The 22,318-nt window shown below is 37.8% G+C and overlaps 2 protein-coding genes across 2 annotated transcripts in view; both read left to right on the forward strand.

Annotated features, from left to right (window-relative positions):
- The window catches only part of LOC311281361 (pleckstrin homology domain-containing family G member 3-like), a 56,974-nt gene extending 39,291 nt beyond the window's left edge, over nucleotides 1–17,683 (forward strand). Inside the window, exons 5-18 of the mRNA XM_084394199.1 lie at nucleotides 552–621; nucleotides 698–744; nucleotides 2,200–2,350; nucleotides 4,290–4,421; nucleotides 6,763–6,945; nucleotides 7,831–7,923; nucleotides 7,994–8,080; nucleotides 8,776–8,809; nucleotides 8,915–9,016; nucleotides 9,436–9,554; nucleotides 12,124–12,483; nucleotides 13,364–13,468; nucleotides 13,727–15,137; nucleotides 15,944–17,683. Coding sequence (XP_084250325.1) covers nucleotides 552–621; nucleotides 698–744; nucleotides 2,200–2,350; nucleotides 4,290–4,421; nucleotides 6,763–6,945; nucleotides 7,831–7,923; nucleotides 7,994–8,080; nucleotides 8,776–8,809; nucleotides 8,915–9,016; nucleotides 9,436–9,554; nucleotides 12,124–12,483; nucleotides 13,364–13,468; nucleotides 13,727–15,137; nucleotides 15,944–16,701 — 3,652 coding nt within the window. The 3' untranslated portion in view covers nucleotides 16,702–17,683. The remainder of the gene's footprint in view (nucleotides 1–551; nucleotides 622–697; nucleotides 745–2,199; nucleotides 2,351–4,289; nucleotides 4,422–6,762; nucleotides 6,946–7,830; nucleotides 7,924–7,993; nucleotides 8,081–8,775; nucleotides 8,810–8,914; nucleotides 9,017–9,435; nucleotides 9,555–12,123; nucleotides 12,484–13,363; nucleotides 13,469–13,726; nucleotides 15,138–15,943) is intronic.
- Nucleotides 17,684–19,040: 1,357 nt separating this feature from the next.
- Nucleotides 19,041–21,947, forward strand: LOC311280381 (uncharacterized protein). Its single transcript, XM_084392497.1, has 4 exons — nucleotides 19,041–19,340; nucleotides 19,416–19,535; nucleotides 19,911–20,029; nucleotides 20,137–21,947. The coding sequence occupies exons 1-4, from the start codon at nucleotides 19,106–19,108 to the stop codon at nucleotides 21,742–21,744; spliced, it is 2,082 nt and encodes a 693-aa protein (XP_084248623.1). The 5' UTR covers nucleotides 19,041–19,105; the 3' UTR covers nucleotides 21,745–21,947.
- Nucleotides 21,948–22,318: the final 371 nt, after the last annotated feature.

Consider the following 22,318-nt stretch of genomic DNA (forward strand, 5'->3'; position numbering starts at 1 on the left):
TACCGAACTCGTACCGAACCGTGATGTCTGAACCGAGGTATGAACCGAACCGAGACTTCTGTACCGTTCCACCCCTACCTTACATGCATCAAAGATGTACAATACACACTCATCCCAGCGTGAATCAGATCATATTTGACAGCCGCGGGTCTTTAGTGCCTCACGAGACCAGAAACTGAAGCGAACCGTTGATCTGGGCAAGCGTGTGACGTGTGTGTGACACCACCGTGAGAGATTTGCATTTCCAGACGTCCTCTTCAGATGTGCTGGTTATCAGCACTCACATGCATGATTCATTTACATCTTGCTTGATAATTTAAAAATGAGTTCATCACAAGCTAAGCCTCAACATTTATTGTTAACACTTTATAATAAGGCCAGTGCAAGTTCATGTAAATGAATGTTATTAAATGCAACCCTTATTGTAAAGTGTTACACATTTACAGTCAAACATTGTCATTTGTGAAACCTCTTGTTTTCATGATTGTAAGGTTATTGTGGTCCATAAGTCACCATGATAAAATGCTAAAGTTTTATGTTTTCTTTTCTAGTGAGTTATTACAGTCGTTAGACATGTGTGCCAGCGATCCCGTGGCCATCGCCCGCTGCTTTGTGGACAAGGTACTAAATACAAAATATATCTAAATATTCAGATTCCTTTACAATACTGATTAAACTTCTCGCATTTGATTTGCAGAGCAACTATTTCGAGATCTACACGCAGTACTGTACAAACTACCCGAAGTAAGTGAAGCGCTGTGTGTTTCTGCCTCCGGTGTGTGTCGGCGCTGATGCATGTGACAGATTATTCCTCTGAGTCAATGACGTCCTTCGTAAGCCACATCAGACAGACAGTTTGAGTGACACGAGCCTGCTGGGATGCAGAACGTGTCCCGTTTGGTTCGGGTTGCTTGTTTTAGGATGTTAACACACTCGTTTCAGACTCCTATGACTGTTTAGATGTAATATCTCATGCACTTGTTGTATTTAACTCTTGAATGCAATGCATGACATCCAGTGCATCTTTAAAAGTGTTTTTTTTTTTTTCGTCAGAGTGTGATGTTGCATGCAAACCACCAGGGGTGATGACCTTTGACACATAACTATACTATCAAAACTGTAATAGTATCTCAATGCCACTAAAATAACACTGCTGGTTGCATCATCAAAATTAAAAATCTTCATTAATAACAGGGATTCTCCACCATTTTTTTTGTCAGCTGGCCTAAAATATTATTTTTTTTAGTCACCCTGAGATTTTAAGTTAACATTTCAATAATTTAACACATTTGCAAATTCAAAGTTCTCTGATGTCGCAGGTAAACACAATTAGGGAGTGTTTAACTTTTAGTGTTTATTTATTGTTGTACATTTGATCATTTAATTTAGGGATGCACCGATATGAAAATTTTGGTCGATACCGATAACCGATAATTATTTTATATTTGATTGCCGATAACCGATATATTGGCCGATTAATCGAAATCCAGGTTTTTATATCATTTTTGAGAGCCTGATACAAAAACAAAAGTCTCACCATTAAAATCCACGTCACAAACACACAATTATGATGTTCTCATTATAATTCTGTGTAGCCGATATGACAGACTTGCGCTGCACATGTTGCAATGAACTGTATTTTCCTTTTTGAAGCGATTTCAATCATATTTCAAGCAATTATTTATTTTTAATAAAAATAATCCATTATTTATTGGCTTTAATATATCGGCCAAATTTTCTTATAACGATAAAATGAAAAATATCGGCTGATACCGATATGGTGGCCGATATATCGAGCAACCCTAATTTAAGTATTAGCGTTTTATCAACTCATGAACCCAGTTTTTACAGATATTTGACACTATTTTTACACTGATTATTAATTATGCAAAATAGTCGTTTAATGTTGTATTTAACCATTTAGTGCATGACATCCACTGCAGCTTTAAAAGTCATGTGATGTAACATGTGAAGCACAAGGGGTGATGACCTTTGACACATACCCACAATTCATTTATGTCATTGTATGTTAATGTATTAACATAGATTCAACATTCCACCGATTAAAGCGGTGATGCACCAAGTGCCTCTAGCAAACAAGCAAAATAGTAATTCATGCATCAGAGGCTAATTTTCAACATGATTTATGATGCATGAAGCAAGTAATCAGTCTCTAAACTGTCGTGTCTCTGTCTGTAGTTCAGTGGCGGTGTTGACCGACTGTCTGAGGAATAAAACTCTGGCCAAGTTCTTCAGGGATCGGCAGGCGTCGCTCAAGCGCTCTCTTCCACTGGGTTCTTACCTGCTCAAACCGGTTCAGAGGATCCTGAAATATCACCTGCTGCTTCAGGTACTGCTAACATACACAGAGCATGTGAGCATGTAAGATATAATACTGCTGCATACGTGGACATGCATACATAGACACACATTAATCCTGTAGCAGGTCTAGGCAGGTGGAGCTGGGGAGGTGGAGGGGTTCAGAGGAACTCTTATAGCTCTGCAGGACTACATTACAGCAAAACAATGAACCGGGGTGTTCTTCGGTCATTTTTGACCAAAACATTTTACGTTTCGTTTTTTTTTTTTTTTCACTTCATTGGAATGGTACGCAACTTGGTAAAGGTTTTGGCACTTGCTGTGTGCACACACACACAAAAAATCATGGACATGATTCGAAAAGGTTAAATGGTCCTGTATAAAATAGTCACACTCGTGCTCCGCGCGGTCATCTAGTGGAAGCGTTTGGTACTGCAGCCGAACACAATCTCACTGAAAGCTAATTTCTTTGGAGATATCAAGCTCAAATTTTGAACACAACTTGTTTAGATTTATGGCTTTGATTTTCTTGTTGTTTTTAGAGTAAAACGTGATTTTGAAAATGTATATTTCATAAAAAATAATAAAAAATATTTTTGTGCATTTTTCATAACATTTCACTTCAGCAATAATCTGCCAAGTGTCGTCTTTGAAAAGAGATTAAACTTAAGTTTGTTGCTCTAAAGCATTCAAGATTTACGACAGTTTAAGTTGGAAATTTATTTTTCAGATCTATGAGCAAAAAGTGAATAAATGGATTATAAATATCGCGTAAATATAATTTAGTATAAAAAAAAAATCCCCTAAAAATACAAAATATTAAATAAAAAAACACTATCAAACTAAAATATAGTACATTCATTTCATTGACAAAAATAAAATAAAAATTCGTCATTTTTGACCGACACGCAAAAGCGCACCAGAGGGTTAAATGTTGAGCAAGCATTGGCCAATCAGCTTGTGCCATGCGGTAATGATGTGATTTCTTGCTAATTGGTAAAGGTGCCATCTAGACTGTCATCACTGTCTTTCACTCTCCTCCTAGAACAGCATAAATTGGCATTTATAATGTCGTGCCAATATTCAGTAGGAAATGATGTTGGGTGAGGCTTTATTTTATACATCAAAATTTGATTAAACAATGAATTTCCGACTTTCTGTTTGTGATTATTAGTTAATATAATTTCCCTGCCTGCATGGTCCTATTTACCAGGGTTATTATCGTTCACTAAAACTAAAACCATGAACTATGTTTGTTTCTTAAACTAAACATTAACAGATCAAAAAGTTTTAGTTATTTTATTTCAGCTAGTTTCCAAGGCAACATTTCATTTAGTTTAACTTAATTACAAAACTGAAATAAAAATGAACAAAAACAGACATGTTTAAACAAAATAGAAATGACAAAAACTGACGCAGCAAGTTGACTAAAAATAAAATAAAATTTAAATGAAAACAGAAAATATTACAAATTAATTCAAAACATTGATGAAGAATAACACTGTTAAGTTGCACCATAAGAAAGCTTTGAGATTGTCATTAAAGATTTAAAGTTAATATTTCAATCATTTAAAAACACATTTGCATGTTCACCGTTCTCTAATGTCGGTTAATGATCACGTGACATGCAGATAAAGAAATTAAATATTTCCATTTTATTTTTGTTTTTATTTTAATTAATTTAAAATTAATTTTTAATTTAATTTTTTTATTTTAGTTATGCATCTGAATTTTCCATTTTCATTATTTAATTAAATACTAACTTTTCATAAAATCTCAAACCCTAGTTTGGGACACACTATCATTACACTGATTAATTATGCAAATTAGCGAATTTGGTTGCATGTTCAAATGACTTCAGTTGCAATATCTTGGTTATTTGTCCTCTCGTCTTCAGGGTTTACAGCAGTCGTCCTGTGATCTGTGAGAGTATCTCTCTTCTTTCTGACTGTTTCTCTGCTCTTCTAAAGGAAATTGCCAAACACTTTGACCGTGAGGAGGACGGGTATGATGTGGTGATCGAGGCCATAGACACCATGACGGGAGTCGCCTGGTACATCAACGACATGAAGAGGAAACACGAGCATGCAGTGAGACTTCAGGTCTGGACCTTTTCAACAACAACAAAAATTCCATTACATTTACTGAAATAAAATAAAATGTAAAAAAGTATTTTATTTCAGCTAGTTGCCAATGCAAAATTTCTAAAATAACTAAAACTGAAATAAAAATTAATAAATTATTTTTAGATTAATTGCAGGTAGACAAATAAAACATGTCAGCTTTATTTAGTAAATGTTTTATTTTGATAATTTGATTAGGCAAAAATACATAACACAATTACAAAAACTTTACCTGAAATTAAAATGAAAACAGAAAGTATAAAAACTAATTCAAAATATTAATAACAACTATCGTAGCATCTCAGTGATACTATAATAACATGACCTGTCCAGTGTTGACAAAGGGCTTTTAATGCAGGACATGATTAGTATTAATTAGTCACAGTATTAATGGAGTAAGAGAGTAATATTGTTGCTTGAATATACATGATCTGGATTATTATATACCCTCATGTCGCATTAACGGACGGAATATGACTATATTCGATTTGCAATGTTAATGAGTGTCATGCGAACAGATTATCATACTCTTTGATTAATTCTAAAATGAAGTCATGACTCATGATCTGGAGGATGTGTTCATTAATGGATCTGGGTCAGCACACGCTGTTGTCATGAACCCGTTCGGGTGGTTAAACATCACTGATTGCTGCACAAACTGAGCCAAGAACTGACACTATTGAGCCTTTGATCAACGTGTGTGTAGAGCTTAAATACTCAACCTCAGGTTACTCCACACACACTGATTCTGTTACGAGTTCATGGTGATGATGTATGAAAGTCAAGGAAAAATATTTAGCTGCACCCTATTGGGTAGCATTATTAGCATTAGAATTAGCGTAGCATAATTAGTAGAACTAATAGAATTAGTGTAGTGTAAATTATTCTATTCTCCTTAACTCTACTCTACTTTATTATATTATATTCTAATTCTATTCTATTCTTACTTTATTCTATTCTACTTTACTCTGTTATACTCTGCTCTATTTGTTGTACTCTGCTCTATTTGTTCTATTCTGCTCTATTTTATTCTGTTATACTCTATTCTAACTCTACTTTATTTCTATTCTACTCTGCTCTATTTTTCTATTCTACTCTAATCTACTTTATTCTATTCTACTCTACCCTACTTTATTTTATTATTCTCTACTCTACTTTATTCTACTCTATTCTGTTCTACTTTATTTGTTTCTACTCTACTGTTCAATTCTACTCTATTCTAATCTATTCTACTCTATTCTGTTCAATTTTATTCTAATCTATTCTACTCTCTTCTGTTCTACTCTCTTCTGTTCTGCTCTATTCTACTCTATTCTGTTCTACTTTATTCTTCTCTACTCTGTTCTACTCTATTCTGTTCTACTTTATTCTGTTCTACTCTATTCTGTTCTACTTTATTCTGTTCTACTTTATTCTGTTCTACTCTATTCTGTTCTACTCTATTCTGTTCTACTTTATTCTGTTCTACTCTATTCTGTTCTACTTTATTCTGTTCTACTCTATTCTGTTCTACTCTATTCTGTTCTACTTTATTCTGTTCTACTTTATTCTACTCTATTCTGTTCTACTTTATTCTTCTCTACTCTGTTCTACTCTATTCTGTTCTACTCTATTCTGTTCTGCTCTATTCTACTCTATTCTGTTCTACTCTATTCTGTTCTACTCTATTCTGTTCTACTTTATTCTACTCTATTCTGTTCTACTTTATTCTGTTCTACTTTATTCTTCTCTACTCTGTTCTACTCTCTTCTGTTCTACTCTCTTCTGTTCTGCTCTATTCTACTCTATTCTGTTCTACTTTATTCTTCTCTACTCTGTTCTACTCTATTCTGTTCTACTCTATTCTGTTCTACTCTATTCTGTTCTACTTTATTCTGTTCTACTTTATTCTGTTCTACTCTATTCTGTTCTACTCTATTCTGTTCTACTTTATTCTGTTCTACTCTATTCTGTTCTACTTTATTCTGTTCTACTCTATTCTGTTCTACTCTATTCTGTTCTACTTTATTCTTCTCTACTCTGTTCTACTCTATTCTGTTCTGTTCTACTCTATTCTGTTCTACTCTATTCTGTTCTACTCTATTCTGTTCTACTTTATTCTGTTCTACTCTATTCTGTTCTACTTTATTCTGTTCTTCTCTACTCTGTTCTACTCTATTCTGTTCTACTTTATTCTGTTCTTCTCTACTCTGTTCTACTCTATTCTGTTCTACTTTATTCTGTTCTACTCTATTCTTCTCTACTCTGTTCAACTCTACTCTACTCTACTCTACTCTGTTCTACTCTTCTATTATACTCTACTCTTCTGTTCTGCGTGCAGGAGGTCCAGTCTCTGCTCCTCAACTGGAAGGGTCCTGATCTGACCACTTACGGAGAGCTGGTTCTGGAAGGAACGTTCCCCGTCCACCGGGCCAAGAACGAGAGAACCCTCTTCCTGTTTGATAAGATGCTGCTCATCACCAGGAAAAGAGGAGAACATTACGTCTTCAAGACTAATATCTCGGTATATCATATTATCCATGTTTTTAGACCAACGATTATCAAACTTTTTTTTTTTTTTGTCTGAAACCCCTTGTCCTAAAATGTTAACTTAAATATTTCATCTTTTTCAGTACTGTAAGTGTCTTGTTAGATTTTTATTTATTTAATTTTACATTCGTTATTTTATAAATTTTTAGTAAGCGTTTTATTTTGATTTGTTTTTATTTAAAAATTATTTATTTTCATTTGTACATTTTCATTCTTTTTTTTTTCATTTTAGTAAGTGTTTTATTTTGATTGTTTCATTTTTAATGAATTGATTTTAATTTGACATTTGACATAGTGTTTTTTTTATTTTAAAATGATTGATTTCTTGTTTTTACATTTGAATTGTTTTATTCATTTTTAGTAAGCATTTGTTTATTTACTTTTTTGTTGTTCTTTTCATTTATAATTTATAAATAATAATATTATATTTTTATTTTATTTACTTATTTTTTGTTTATTTTATGATTGAATTAATAATGAGCTTTTCAACAACTCACAAACCCCCTGCAGTCTGATTTACACCATCATCTCCTTTCCTTCTCACATATTGTTTGCTCATCTGGACTATTATCGGTTCTATATTGTTGTTTTTCATAAAAAATAACATCAGATTGGTTGAGCTTTGAACTATTGGAAAATAGCAGATTGAATTCTGTATTAATGTACAACATTTGTCCTATTTACTGAAATAATACATTTGAGTAATTCTTATTATGCAAATGCATCATTATCTTTTATCATATTGCTGCTGCTGTTTTATGCATGACGTTTATCTGTCTAATTAATCACATCTCGTTAGCTGATCAACAGGTTATTGTAACTGGTAAGAAGCTGGTAACCTTGTTCTGCTTGTGTTCAGTGTTCCACACTAATGCTGATAGAAAGTGCCAAAGATTCGCTTCGGTTCAGCGTGATGCATTACAAGCACCCGAAGCAGCCGCACACAGTTCAGGTGTGTATGAGCTCACAAACCACGCAAGCGCTTTGTTGTGTTTGGTTTAATCATGTTGTCATTTTCACAGGCCAGAACCGTGGAAGAGAAGAAACTCTGGGCTCATCACATAAAGAGACTCATTCTGGAGAACCACCACGCGGTTATCCCGCAAAAAGTATGTCACATGGAACAGATCCATGAATGTTTAAAGGGGTCCCATAATGCCCTTTTCACAAGATGTAAAATAAGTCTGATGTCCCCAGAGTGTGTGAAGTTTTAGCTCAAAATAATATTTATATTAAAATTCTCACTTTTTGAGGGTGAGCAAAAATAGCTGTTTTTGTGTCTGCCCCTTTAAATGCAAATGAGCTGCTGCTCCCGGCACAGGGGGCGGAGCTTCAAGAGCTTGTGTGTTTCAGTTTAGAAATTTCAAAAAAAATTATGAGTCGGACAAAGATGGAGAGACTCAAGAAGAAGTGACAACATGTAGAATAAAACAGAACATTTCTGAATGGTTAGTTGATGAAATTATGTAGCTCATGTGTAGTTATCTTCTAGACTTTGATTAGCATATTCTGTCATGATAATCTATAACTCGTGTTCCGGGGGCGGGGTTTATGTAAATTTTAGGGTTAATGATGTCACTAACCCGGGAGGAATGTGGTGTAGTCTCTACCAGCCGTTTGTTGTAGCAAATATCTCCCTTTGCTCTGAACTTTGAGCGTTGTAACTTTGCAGATGTTGTTTATGCTCAAACAGCAACATTACACACTAACTAAAGTTAGAAAAGTCAAATCATAATCAACCACCCCTTTAACTGAATCGGCTATATTGTATTAAACACTGGCTTTGCTTTGCAATTTCTTTCAGGCCAAAGACGCCATCCTGGACATGGACTCAACATGTGAGCTGATTTTCAACATTTAATGCACAGAAACTCTTTTGGAACGACTAACGTTAGTATTGTTCTTGATCTGTTTTGTTTTTACCCGTTCTCTCTTCTTCTCAGGTCCAGTAAAGTACCGTTACAGCCCCGACAGGGTGAAGAAAGCGACGTCCTTTCAGGCTGACGATTTCTCTGGAGTTTCTCTGAAGGAACGGAGACGTTCTGGTGAGTGAAGCTGATTCTTCGCTCGTATTAGTGAAAGTTCAAATGCAGAACTGAATTTCCACTATATAATTGTTTAAAGTCGGCATGAAAGGGAAGTCGGCGATCATATTTCTCCTCTATTGTGCCGTATATCCGAGTGAAACGCTTCTGGAGCAAGAACAGATGTGGGCGGGGCTTGATTGTGTCTGTGGGGAATTGATTGGATGGTTGTGGTTTGCTATTGGCTGATCTCATGTGAGTGACAGGTTGCCCCGCCCACATCATCAGAGCTGCAAGAGGGAGTTATTCTGATTCAAGATTACAATTAATTTAAAACTGATAAATCATTTATAATAAACTGCAATATTGCATAAAAAAAATAAGAATGGTCAGTGTTGATTTCATGGTGTCTTATTTTGTCCTCTGTTTCTCTTTGACAGAACCGGGAAAACGAAGTGTACGAAGCACTAAAGGTAACCGGTTTTGTTGTTGTCATTCAGTGATGCACAAAAGTTTGAGACCACAAAACTGGGGCTTGTTTCAAATGAACAATGTGAATCACAAAAAAAACATGATTTTTAGATAAAAGATTTAATTAATTCATTACCAATTTGCCCAAATGTGAAATAGTGATGAACTGCCATGAGATTATGTTGGTTCATAGCAATTTAACTTTGAATATGGCATAAAACATTTGCGAATAAAGCAGTGTTTCCTTCCCATGTTTTCAAGAGAACGTCGTCACTTCCTGGGAAATTTTCGCGAAATATCAGTAAATACTGTACTCATTTGCATATTCATAGAACCGCGCATACTAAATGAGGCACGAGTGACATTCAAGATATTTTATGGCGTGACGATTTTTTTTTTCCAAGGGAAATTTTTTTAAATGTGTCATTTTGGTGATCAAAGATGAGTTTTAAGGGATAAAATTGACTACAGGGGGACTTTAAATGTTTTCATCATCTTGCTGTATTAGCAAATATATGCACTTTGATGAAAACAAAATATATGCAAATAAAATAAGATTTTTTTCTTTCTTCTCCCACTCTGCAAGCCGTTTTTTTAAATGACTGACTGATTAAAAAAGCGCTGCTATACAAAAGATCAGAGATCCGGTTGGTAAACAAAGAAAGTTTCTAATCATATCCCTGTCATCTGGGACTCACGGCAGGTGCGTCGTGTTTGTTTCCGCTCATGTGGGAGACACGTGTCCCGTATGCGCTGAGGTCCCTCTGCCCGCTTTAGCATCAAAGACACACAAGACTCGAGTCGTCCTCCTGCGTCGGATCAAAGGCCACATCCCCGGTCCTCCACCCGCACACATAATGATGTTAATTATGAAGCCCATCAGCCCGAGGCTTTGTCATGCGCCAGATCCTTTCAGTCCACAAACCTGTTCCTGGCTCGCCATCAGCACAAGTCCATTATGCATTATAATTAGCAGAAAAGCCAAGCAGTTCTTACTCATCATCTCACACACTCTTTCACACCTTCCAGGTTAAGTTGTCATTTCCAACTTCGGCTTTTCCCTGTTTCCTGTCTTGGAAATCTAGTGTCTAAGTTTGCAGTTGATTTAATTATCTATGCATAGACTTGGCAAAACACACATTTTTAATGCCGTGCTATGTGCAACAAGAGTATAAAAATCACTTTATATCAGGATGCTTTGCAAACAATAGATGGATTATCTGTTGCTTAATTGCAATTTTAATAACATTTTATTTATCTTTGTCTTTCATCTTTGCATCATCTTAATTAATCATGGACGTCGCTCAGGCACGCTTAAGGTAAGATTTGCACGTGTGCTCTCCAATGCAAGCTTTGCACATGTTTAGTGTACATATAAGCCTAATTCACTGGTGTATGGGATATTATGATGCCACTCAACCGGTCAAAAGTTTTTAATAATTCAGGTATTTTAATGTTTTTGAAAGAAGTCTCTTCCGCTCACCAAGGCTGCATTTATTTGATCAAAAATACAGTAAAAACCTTTATTAATATTATTTATCATACGATCCTTTAGAAATTATTCTGATATTCTAAACATTTCTGATTATCATCAATGTTGAAAACATTTGATTTTGCTGTTTTATTTTTTATTTTTATTTTTTTTAAGTGTAATGCTTTTTTTTTTCAGGATTCTTTGATGGATAGAAAGTTCTAAAGAACAGCATTTATTTGAAATATAATCTTTTTTGTAATTCTAAATAGGGATGCACAGATATGAACATTTTGGCCGATACCGATAATTCTTTAAATTTGAAAGCCGATAACCGATAAATCAAAATACAAATCTTTATATAATTTTTGAGATCCTGATTACAAAAACAAAAGTCTCATCATTTAAAATCCATGTCCCAAGCACACAATTATGATTTTCTCATTATAATTTTATGTAGCAGATAAGGCAGACGTAACTCAGACTGAACTGTATTTTCCTTTTTTGAAGTGATTTCAATCATATTTCAAGCAATTCAAACCCATCATGTTGAACAGTGCACATCTGAAGTGTCTCAGAAATAATACATTATTTATCAGCTTTAAAATATCAGGCACATTTTCCTATCAGGCCGATAACGATCCCTAATTTTAAATGTCTTTACTGTCACTTTTGATAAATTTAATGCACACATAATTAGTGAAATATGATCTTAATTGCATATCACAGAGATATCCACAAAAATATGAAGCAGCTCTACTGTTTTCAGCATGGATAATAATCATAAATGTTTCTTGAGCATCAAATCATCATATTAGAATGATTTGTGAAGGATCATGTGACACTGAAGACTGGAGTAATGATGCTGAAAATGCAGCTTTGATCACATGAAATAAATTACACTTTACTATATATTCACATAGAAAGCAGCTATTTTAAATTGTAATAATATTTCACAATTTTTACTGCATTTTTGAATGCAGCCGTCTTTCAAAACACTAATATATCTTAATTATTTAGTACTTTAGACCAGTAGTGTATTTACGCTAAATCACATTAATGGGAAACAATATGTCGTGCATTTATTTCATAAAATGCAATTCATACTTAATCGCAGTAGTAAAGAAGTAAATTCACTTTTTAATGAGCGCCCATTGACATCACATGACTTTTCTGTGACGCCCAGCATGCAGAAAGCGAAGGTACTCTGTTAGTGGATAAAGACCGTCTTTCCATACTGCCCACTACCAACGTCACGGCACGTTCAAATCCAGAACTGAAGACTGCAGTACCTGGGATAGTTCAGAACGGACAAGATCTCGAATCTAGCACGAGCTCGCTGTATGACGTCAAGGAGAGGAGACTTCGCCTCGAGGAGGAAGAGAAAGCAAAGACAACATCAGAGGACCGGATAGGAGGAGATAACGGAGAAGAGGAGGATCTGATGGGGGTTGAGCAGGTAGCCGACTTTGCCAGTTCAGTGCTGGCCGCCATCTCCTGCTGGCGGTATAGGGCCAAGGCTTTGCTTTTTGATCAGATCACGACGGTGAGGCTCTCTGTCACCTATTGCTTTCTATTCTCTGTGCATAACCTGGCAGCCACAACCATGCCTATCAATCACATTCCCATCTCCTGCACGCTGACTCTGATCTCTGCTTAATGCTTGAATGCTCTTGAATGTGCAGTTGCATGAATCATTGCATGGATATAACAGCATGCATGGCCACTAATCATCCATAAGCATGTGTGTCTTGTTTAAGAGTCTTGGCCTGCAAATTGAATGCCATCTTAAAAATGTGATTTATCATTGACGTTATGAGACTTCGGAAAAGAACGGGCTTGTATGACCGAAGAAAAATTGTTCTACCATAATGCATTATTTTTTTAAACTAATGGCAGGTAATATTGTTTTGTCCCATGTCTCAAGAATCAATGTTTTATTTCATGGTAGATGTGTCAATGTGAAAAATGTAGAATGCATTGTTTACATATGATGGTGAAGTTACAGCGTGTTATGGTTATTAAGATCCAATGCATAATAACACGGGACGTCGGGTGTCTCAAAGTGTTTTTGCACTTGGAGCCACAATGAGATTTGTTTTGATTGAAGTTCGACTTCAAAGGGAAATTTAACTGTCAAATTTTAGGGGTGGAGGTCGGATGGCTTGCCTTCCGTAATTAAATTAAACAAAGGTTCCTGTTTTATTGTGCTTTGTTTGATGGCACACAAAAGCAATTTCAGAAGGTCAGTTGTCTGTGGAAATACATTGAAATGCATGGATGCTTTTAAATGAATTGCTAATGTTTACAAAAGGTTGAAATGTCACTAAAGTACACCCAGAATAAATGACATCTGGCAAAATGTGAACGCTGTCATTCAGTAGCGCTTTTTTTATCTGTTAAATTGCCGTATTGTGTACTTCCAGGACAGAGAAGGTTGTTGGGAGGACTGGCCAATGAACAAGAGCGGCCAGACACCTTGTGAAGAAAAGCCTGATGATATGAATGAAACGTTGACTCTCTTTGGACAGGTAACGTCATGTATTATGAACCTCATACCCCACTTTTGATAGTTGGCTAATCATAAACAAGGGGAAGAAAGGGTTTACAAAAAGGACTTGTTGGAAATACAAATTGCAGCTGTCTCTCAAAGCTAGATAAATTCATTCTGGTCACTTAGCCAAATGGGAAATGTTAAGGATTGAATTAAGTTATCTTCATATCCTCTTTTCTTATCTTCTGCATTGCTTCCTGTAGCAGTAACTCTCTTCATTCCGTCCACTTTCTAGGGCACAACTGGGGAACACAGTTCACCGAACACAGAGTCAGAGGAGATGAGGATGGACCAATCAGATAATTATCCTGAAATGTGTGGGACATTAATGGCACGATGCCACACTGATCCAGAGATAGTAGACTTCAATAATGGAGGACGAGAAATTGGAGATAATATAAAGGAGGACAGTGTGGATTTCTCATCCATGGAGGAAGGGACGACTCCATCCCGAAGTAACCTCTCGGAAGATGTGCCAAATATGGAGGTAGATGTTGATGTTGAAGTGCCTGGTGGACTCTTGTCTTCATCCATGCTGGACAAGGCGAGTGATGTCCCAGAGCGGTGTACCAGCAGCCTCTCTCAAAGAAGTAGTCTTGGAGTCGAAGGGTCGTTTGATCTCGACTCTTTGGAAGATAGAAGAAACGGTTCGCTCAGCGGAGGTGCAGAGCCTCATGAGAAGGAGGAATCCCAAGAATTTAGACGGTCTATTCCAGAACAATTAACCGAGACTGTTCCTGACAGCCCGTTCATTCCAGACCAAAGACCTGAAATGAAACAAGACACCCTTTCCAAAAAGGACAGATTGCTCATACATAAGATTAGACACTACTACGAACATGCTGAGAATCAGGACACCAGCTTTGCCGTTAAACGCAGAGAGAGCCTTTCATACATCCCTGCAGGCCTAGTGCGTAATCTGAGTCAACAACTCAATGTCCTTGCAGACGAAGATGTGGCATTACACAGGAGGGCGTCTTCTGTAACAAGGCCATCTTCATGGTCAGTCTTTAATCTTCCAGGCTTAGACAATGAAAAGAAAGCAAAGGACAATTCTGACTTTTTGGTTTCTGCAAATGGCAAAGAGTCCGTGCTTGGACCTCAAAATGGGAATGAGCAATTCCAGCCCGCATCTGACATGGTCAAGGTGTGGCAAGACATGGAAGTGGAGATAACTGGGTCTTCTGAAGAGCATCAGGACTTAGAGAATTCCCAAATGACTACACCCGTACAAGAAACAAAAGTTGAAACTAGTAAGGTGAGCTCTGATAGTGGATTTGGGGAACCTCTACTAATATTGGAAGAATCCGATGAAAGCTCAACCTCATCCCCAATCAACAGCATCTTAGAAAAGGACAAGATGCAAGAGTTTCGGAGCCATCCAAATGAGGATCGCACGTTCCACAAGGTCAACCACCCTCCTCTACCAAGGATCATCTCTTTAAGGTCCGCCAATGAGGATGACCTCGTCCTTCAAGATATGGAGAAGATGAAAAATAAAGTGTTCCAGTTGGCCAGGCAATACAGTCAGCGGATCAAAAACAGCAGACCAGCAGTAAGGCAGAGACCCAAGATCTCAGAGATCAATTTCGCACCCAAGAACCTGTCTTCGGTCATGGAGGAGAGACCTCCGGGAAAGGAGAAAGGTGGGTGTAGTGTCTGAGTAGACATTTGCTTTTCCAAACTGACTATTCAATTTTACTTGAGGGACAATCCCCCTAAATTGCGGTTAAGTTTCTTGCCTTATGGCGATCGCTTACTCGTGATTGTTTACAACTTATTGGTTACCAATCCAGACCATTGGTATCCACGTATTTGCTTAAAGGCTTGAGACTATTACAATATAGACATGGCTCTGATTGAGCATTTGATGCATAGGAATGTGTAAGATCCATTTTGAGGTTGTCAAGATTGAAATCAGGTGGGAATACAGTGGGTGCTTCTCAATACTCAAATTGATGCTTCCTCGTTTCCTCGTTCTTCCGTCCTCCAGCCCGTGACCCGGAAACCGATCGAACTCAGCCATCTTGAAGGACTTCTCAATTCTCTAATTGCACAGCGAGGAATGAGGAGCGAGGAAGCTTCCCAGGGAGTCACGAGTGAGGATACACGGGTGTATCCTTCCCTCAAATCCTAAGGGGGTGGAGCTAAGACGCGAGGAATGAAAACGAGAATGCACAAATTAGAAATGAGAAGCACCCAGTGAACTGGATTTCCGAAAGCACAAGTGCACTTTCCTATCTGAAATCCTCATTGGTCAATGGATTCCTAAATCAAGAGTTTGGATTGCATGACTGATCAAACCCTTGTGTAGTTCCTCCACATCCTTGCGACGCACCATTCCCTTTAGAAATCAATGGATTTGCAGTGTTCTCTGGCATAGTATAAACTCTGTTTGTAAGCACCCTTATTTGTTAAAGCAGACTTTTAACCACTGCTCTTTTGTGCATAGGCATGCCTGACAGGACACTGTTGCCGACCTTGAATGAGCAGGACATTATCCCGGACTCTAAGACTACTAGTCCACCTTCCAGCCTCTGTTCTCCTGGAAGTCCTCAATTGCCATACTTTTGCAGATTAAATGCCCAGAGACCACAAAGTCCAGTACAAACGGAGAGCTTTCACTGGCCAGATGTCAAGGAGTTACGCTCCAAATATAATAGCCGAGAGGACGTATCCGGTTTCTCTCGTCCGGTCCTAGTGGGTCGCAGCAACTCTTTTCCAGAGAGAATCCTGGACGACGGAGAGACTTCGGAGAAGTCCGGAGTATCACGTTCCTTGTCTTGTTCATCCCCTTCCTACAGTGTCACAGTGCAGAGAAGTACATCCACAGATTCTACATGTTCCAGCAAGACCCTTGAAGCTGAAGGTTTGCCTTCGCTGTGTAGAGTTAATACTTTAGATTTTGATGCGGGGACATCACATGCACTCGAGCAACCGGACGACTTTTTTGACCCTGGTCTAGATACCCTGTCCAACCTAATTGTTGTCGAAAGGGCAGCAAGAGATGAGGATAGTAATGAGAATCAACCAAAATGGGATGCTTTTTCTCAATCTGAACTTGCAATGGCGAACAGTAAAGAGCAAAACTGTAGTGCATGGATGGATGGAGGTCAGCCACCATGCTCATTTGAAAAAGCGGAGAACAGTCAGCATAGTTTGGTTAAAAACCTGCGTGAGAAGTTTCAGAACCTGAGTTCTTATACGTGAGTCTTATAAAGCGATATTTTCACTCCAAACCTTAAAATATCTTAAAGTTAACATTCTTTTCTCCAAAAAAATATGTAATTTGGCCACTGTTTGAGAGGCGTAGTACATGGTCTGCATTTTTTCTTAACCTTCAGTTATGAACTCTCTGCAAATGTTGTCCAAACCAACTGGAAAAGGGATGCCTTAGGACTTCAGAGAATATATTTATAAAATTTGCGTTTGTAAATACATGTAAATTCTGCATTATTTTGTGCGTGTTTCAATGAGATGTAAACATTTGTTAAAGGAGCTGGCTGTGGTACTGTCATCGTTTTGTAACGTTTAGAAAAGTGGTTTAAGACGTATTTTTTTTCCTTTTGGTCATTTTGAAATAAAAAGCAATAAGGGTGAATATAGAATAGTTCAGTGCATACGATTACAAATGCACCAATGCTTGGTACACACACATTTGTCATGTTATCAGAAAAGTAAAAGCACTGCAATATGAAATGCAATCTGTTCTCGATGTGCACTGCCTGATGTCTCTTCACTGTTTGTGTTCGAGCACTGACCAGAGGAAAGAGGGTAATCTCATAAAGAAGTCATTCCCCACTAATGAGGAGAAAACTGGAAATTATAATCAGATCAAGCCAGATGAATGATAAAGGCTGATGTCATTCCCCAAATAAATGGATAAGTCATTTGAGCAACATATTAATGCACGGTCACAGAACGTGTCTTCCTCACTGTATTTGGATAAATAGTTTCGTTTAATGGGAGTTATTATAAGCTAGCTGATTTTGGTTGTATTTTTCTGCTCATTGGTGGGGTTGATGTCACTTGTTATCTTGTATATTTAATCCTTTTTATTTATTTAAATTGGTGTAAATATTATGCAAAATGCCTTTGTCAGCTCAGCAGTGACGATTTGTAAAAAATGTTCAATTCATATTCTATTTTTCTGTCATACTACAATAAAAGAAGCTTTCCACTATAAGCATTATTCCCATCATCATGTTGTCCTTTATTATCCTGTTCACAATGTTTTTGTGTATTAAGAGGATTCTGCATGACTTAAGGGCGTATTGCAGTTTAATTAGTTCATGCACTTTTTAAGGTGGAATATGGCATGTATATGATTAATGGCTTCCCTGGAAGGAGCAGAAGCCTTAATCTCATCCTGGATTACTGTAGATAACGGCAAGTTGGCTACCTTATTGTAAGCAAATAAAGATTTGATTTAGCGGATTCTTTTATCTCCTTGCAGGACATTTATTACATGGACAGTCTCTCTGGAGCAACCTGAGGTGAAGTGCCTTAGACTCACTCTTCAAACCAACATCTTTTAGTTGCCATCACAGATCTAGATGTAGTTCTGTGTTTATTATATCTGACAATGTGTTTTGTACTCCAAGTCTAAATATTGAATAGATTAGAGTTTGTAACACTACAATAAGGCTCAATTTATTAACATTGGTTAGCAACATTTGTTAAAGTGCCCCATTGTGCTTTTATGAATATTCCCTTGCATGCAATGTGTAATAAAGCTGTTTGTGAATGTTTATGGTCTGCAAAGTTGTAAAGTCGAAAGGGCACAATAAATAAAGTCATCAGGAATTCCAGTCTCACTTCCTTGACCTGCATTCGTAACGCAGTAACACATTTGCATAATTACCTTCATCATTCATAATGCCTGTTAATGGTCTCCATTGGCTGCCCGTTAACGTCTACTTTGACCCTCAAACTCTGTAGCTTGTTCATGTTGTGTACATGTCCTCTGCAAAAGCAAATTCTCTTTGTAAACACTTGTGAGGTGAGATACAACAGCGGTATAACCTTCTGATGATTTCTTCCCAAATCTCTGAGGTCTAAATGGGATTTACAAAATGCTTATTCATTAGAGCTGGGACAGTACCCGCTTAATTTGGACCTACTTGCTCCTCAGAATAAAAATCTGTATGTATGATTATTATTGATGTATACATTTTCTACCGGGTGTTCAAAATACATAGTTTTGTGTTTTATATTCGGTGTCGGTCTCCAGCAAACTGGCTAAATCACGTTATTACTGTCTTACTGAAATACTTCTGTGGGCCACTATTACCTAAAATTGTGTCTATTAATGCAGATTGTCATTCTTACTACTTTGAGTAAAGATAAAGGATGGGACACGATTTGTATTACAAACTTTAATGTTACATCAGTCATTCACGTTAATGCTCGGCTATTCCACATGCAGCCCCTTTAACTCTCAGCTTAATGAGGCACAGGTGAAAACAATAAGCTGATTGAGAAATAGTTTTGATTGGTCAACCTGTATCAGCGAGTGATTCAAAAGTGAGTACAAATAGTACAGTGTCTCATCTTTTATAGTTAGCTGTTTTTTTTGTGTGTGTACTCTTGTGAGTAGTACAACAAACTCACCATGCCTTGGACAATTGGCATCTTACTTTTCACAATGTCTGTGATCATGTTGAGTTCTTCTTTAAGAGCTGGTCCTGAGTCCTTTTTTGAATCGAATACTCCTTATGGAGCGGTCTCTGAAAACACAATCCGTCTGGGCAAACTTTTGATTGGTGCTCAAGATGTAGTATCTGATAAAAAAATGGAAATATCTGGGATTCGTGAACAGTCTGACAAATACTGGTCAAATGAGGAAGGTAATTTGAGATCCTAATTTAAAGTGGGACCTACTTTTAAACGGGAATTACAAATCAACTTGAACTCTTTTTAAGAGCGGTTCCGCCTTGCTAAAGCTAAGCTGCGGCGTCTGGGTCCTTCTGTGTACTGTGGAAATGATTCAATGACCTTGCGCATTCCAGGATCAAGGACGCCACGTCTTCTGATTGATCGAGGTAAGTTGTTTTGGATTTGTGTGCCACCACGCATTCCCTAGATAATTTCATGTGACATGCACAAATAACTTAACATTGCATGTGTGTTGAATTTCTCAGTGATAAATTCATTTAGCCAATTATGCGGTGGCATTAATGCCAATTAATATGATGAAATAGAAGAATGTACATGAATTTCAAATGTTTTCCTGAAACTTGTACATTTATATTAATTGTATGACTGGGTATTTAAAAATGTAATCGAATAAGTCTTATAAGAATTTACTCTTAAAGTAAGATATGGGGGTTCGAACATTCAGACACGCAAAATCGCCACACTTTCAGGTTGAATATATATATATATATATAATTTATTTATTTTTTCATATTCATCAGGAACTGAGTCACCAGTGTCTCTGTCTGAGATGCCAGCCAGCTGTGGTTTCTCACTGAAGAGGGTGCGCAGAGATGTTTCTCTTGGTGCTCCATACCAGGGCTGTCATGTCAGACAACAGGTTAGTGTGCATACTAAAGATGAGTACACTGTAGCTCTGCTCCAGCCAAGTGAAAAGTGGGCCTTGGAGTGAATGGTCTTTCTTTTTCTTCCCAAATCTTCTAACAGGGTGGACATTATATTCTGCCACTCCTTATGATGGGGGCTCCAGTGCAAATGTCTTGTCCTGTGACACAACCAACGCTGGCCCCAACAACCGTTGCTCCGGTCCAGGACCCAATTGACAGTCAACAAATGTTTTACCCTTTCCCATTTGGAAAACCCATGTCGTATCCTCCATATTCTCATGATCGCCCTGATGTACGACCTATAGCTCCCACTGTGCCACCTACAACGACTAGTCCTCTTCAAGACCCTCAACAACAAATGGTTTACCCTTTCCCATTTGGAAAACCCATGTCGTATCCTCCATATTCTCATTATCGCCCTGATGTACGACCTATACCTCCCACTGTGCCACCTACAACGACTAGTCCTCTTCAAGACCCTCGACAAAAGTGCCCTCTTCAAGACCCTCAACAACAAATGGTTTACCCTTTCCCATTTGGAAAACCCATGTCGTATCCTCCATATTCTCATTATCGCCCTGATGTACGACCTATAGCTCCCACTGTGCCACCTACAACGACTACTCCTCTTCAAGACCCTCAACAAAAGTTCCCTCTTCAAGACCCTCAACAACAAATGGTTTACCCTTTCCCATTTGGAAAACCCATGTCGTATCCTCCATATTCTCATTATCACCCTGATGTACGACCTATAGCTCCCACTGTGCCACCTACAACGACTACTCCTCTTCAAGACCCTCGACAAAAGTTCCCTCTTCAAGACCCTCAACAACAAATGGTTTACCCTTTCCCATTTGGAAAACCCATGTCGTATCCTCCATATTCTCATGATCGCCCTGATGTACGACCTATAGCTCCCACTGTGCCACCTACAACGACTAGTCCTATTCAAGACCCTCAACAAAAGTTCCCTCTTCAAGACCCTCAACAACAAATGGTTTACCCTTTCCCATTTGGAAAACCCATGTCGTATCCTCCGTATTCTCATGATCGCCCTGGTGTACGACCTATAGCTCCCACTGTGCCACCTACAATGACTACTCCTCTTCAAGACCCTCGACAAAAGTGCCCTCGACAAAATTGCCCTCTTCAAGACCCTCAACAACAAATGTTTTACCCTTCCCCATTTGGAAAACCCATGTCGTATCCTCCATATTCTCATGATCGCCTTGGTGTAGCTCCCACTGTGCCACCTACAATGACTACTCCTCTTCAAGACCCTCGACAAAAGTTCCCTCTTCAAGACCCTCAACAACAAATGTTTTACCCTTTCCCATTTGGAAAACCCATGTCGTATCCTCCATATTCTCATGATCGCCTTGGTGTAGCTCCCACTGTGCCACCTACAACGACTACTCCTCTTCAAGACCCTCAACAAAAGTTCCCTCAAATATATCCCATGTCAATGTTTGATCCAGATCACTTTAATTCTAGAGGTTTCCCAGCACCATGGCATCACCAGTCCAGGTACCCGAAGTTTCCTTCATACATGCACCACTTCGAGACCCCAGCAACAACTACACCTTCCACAACTGCTGCCCAGTTTGACCAGTTCGCAGGTTATCCTCCACTGTACCCAAAGTTTTATGGCCCTCCTCCTTTTGAACCTCCTCGTGTTCCTGTCCCATTCATGCCCCAGTATCATTAGGATAAAGTCCTTGCATCCCCAAATCTGTGTCTTCGCCTGCTGTCACAATCTATCTACTGGTCTCTCAAACGATGAGTAATTGAAGTTATTCCAAAGTGGCAATTGATACTGGAAGAGACTGACTTTTTCTCCTTTTCAGGTTCATAAGCTTAATAAAACTTCATGAGACACTAATTGTTGGTGTTCTTTCCCTCCTTTCCTTAAACTGGTTACGCCTCAGTTTTAATCTAAAAATCTTAAATTGTCTTCAAGCTTGTCCTATACAAAAATCATGGATCTTTCTTGTCTTATTTACAAATGCTTAAACGCAGCATGACAGAAATGAAGACCTAACGTTCCAAATCTTAGATGTAGTATAAAGCCTCTACTTGTGCAACAGCAGCTCAATTACTCAAACATATTCCTAATATTGAGACAAATGAAATGAGTAGCGGATCACTGAAATAAGAAATGGCTGGATCCTCTCTTAGATGGAGTAATAGTCAGGTGTTTAAGTTCTTTCCATTACTTGGACATACAAAAAGAAAGGGACTCTTTGAATTGGTTTTGTTTCATGTGGAAGCCAAAAAACTCA

This window comes from Rutilus rutilus, assembly GCF_951802725.1.
Source record: "Rutilus rutilus genome assembly, chromosome: 21".
Taxonomy (NCBI): domain Eukaryota; kingdom Metazoa; phylum Chordata; class Actinopteri; order Cypriniformes; family Leuciscidae; genus Rutilus; species Rutilus rutilus.

Bases quoted from the DNA above. Each gene is read 5' to 3' on its own strand.
- LOC311280381 (XM_084392497.1), top strand. From the start codon at position 19,106: ATGCCTTGGACAATTGGCATCTTACTTTTCACAATGTCTGTGATCATG. The intron at 19,341-19,415 runs GTAATTTGAGAT...ACTCTTTTTAAG, and splicing joins ATACTGGTCAAATGAGGAAG to AGCGGTTCCGCCTTGCTAAA. The intron at 20,030-20,136 runs GTTAGTGTGCAT...ATCTTCTAACAG, and splicing joins GCTGTCATGTCAGACAACAG to GGTGGACATTATATTCTGCC.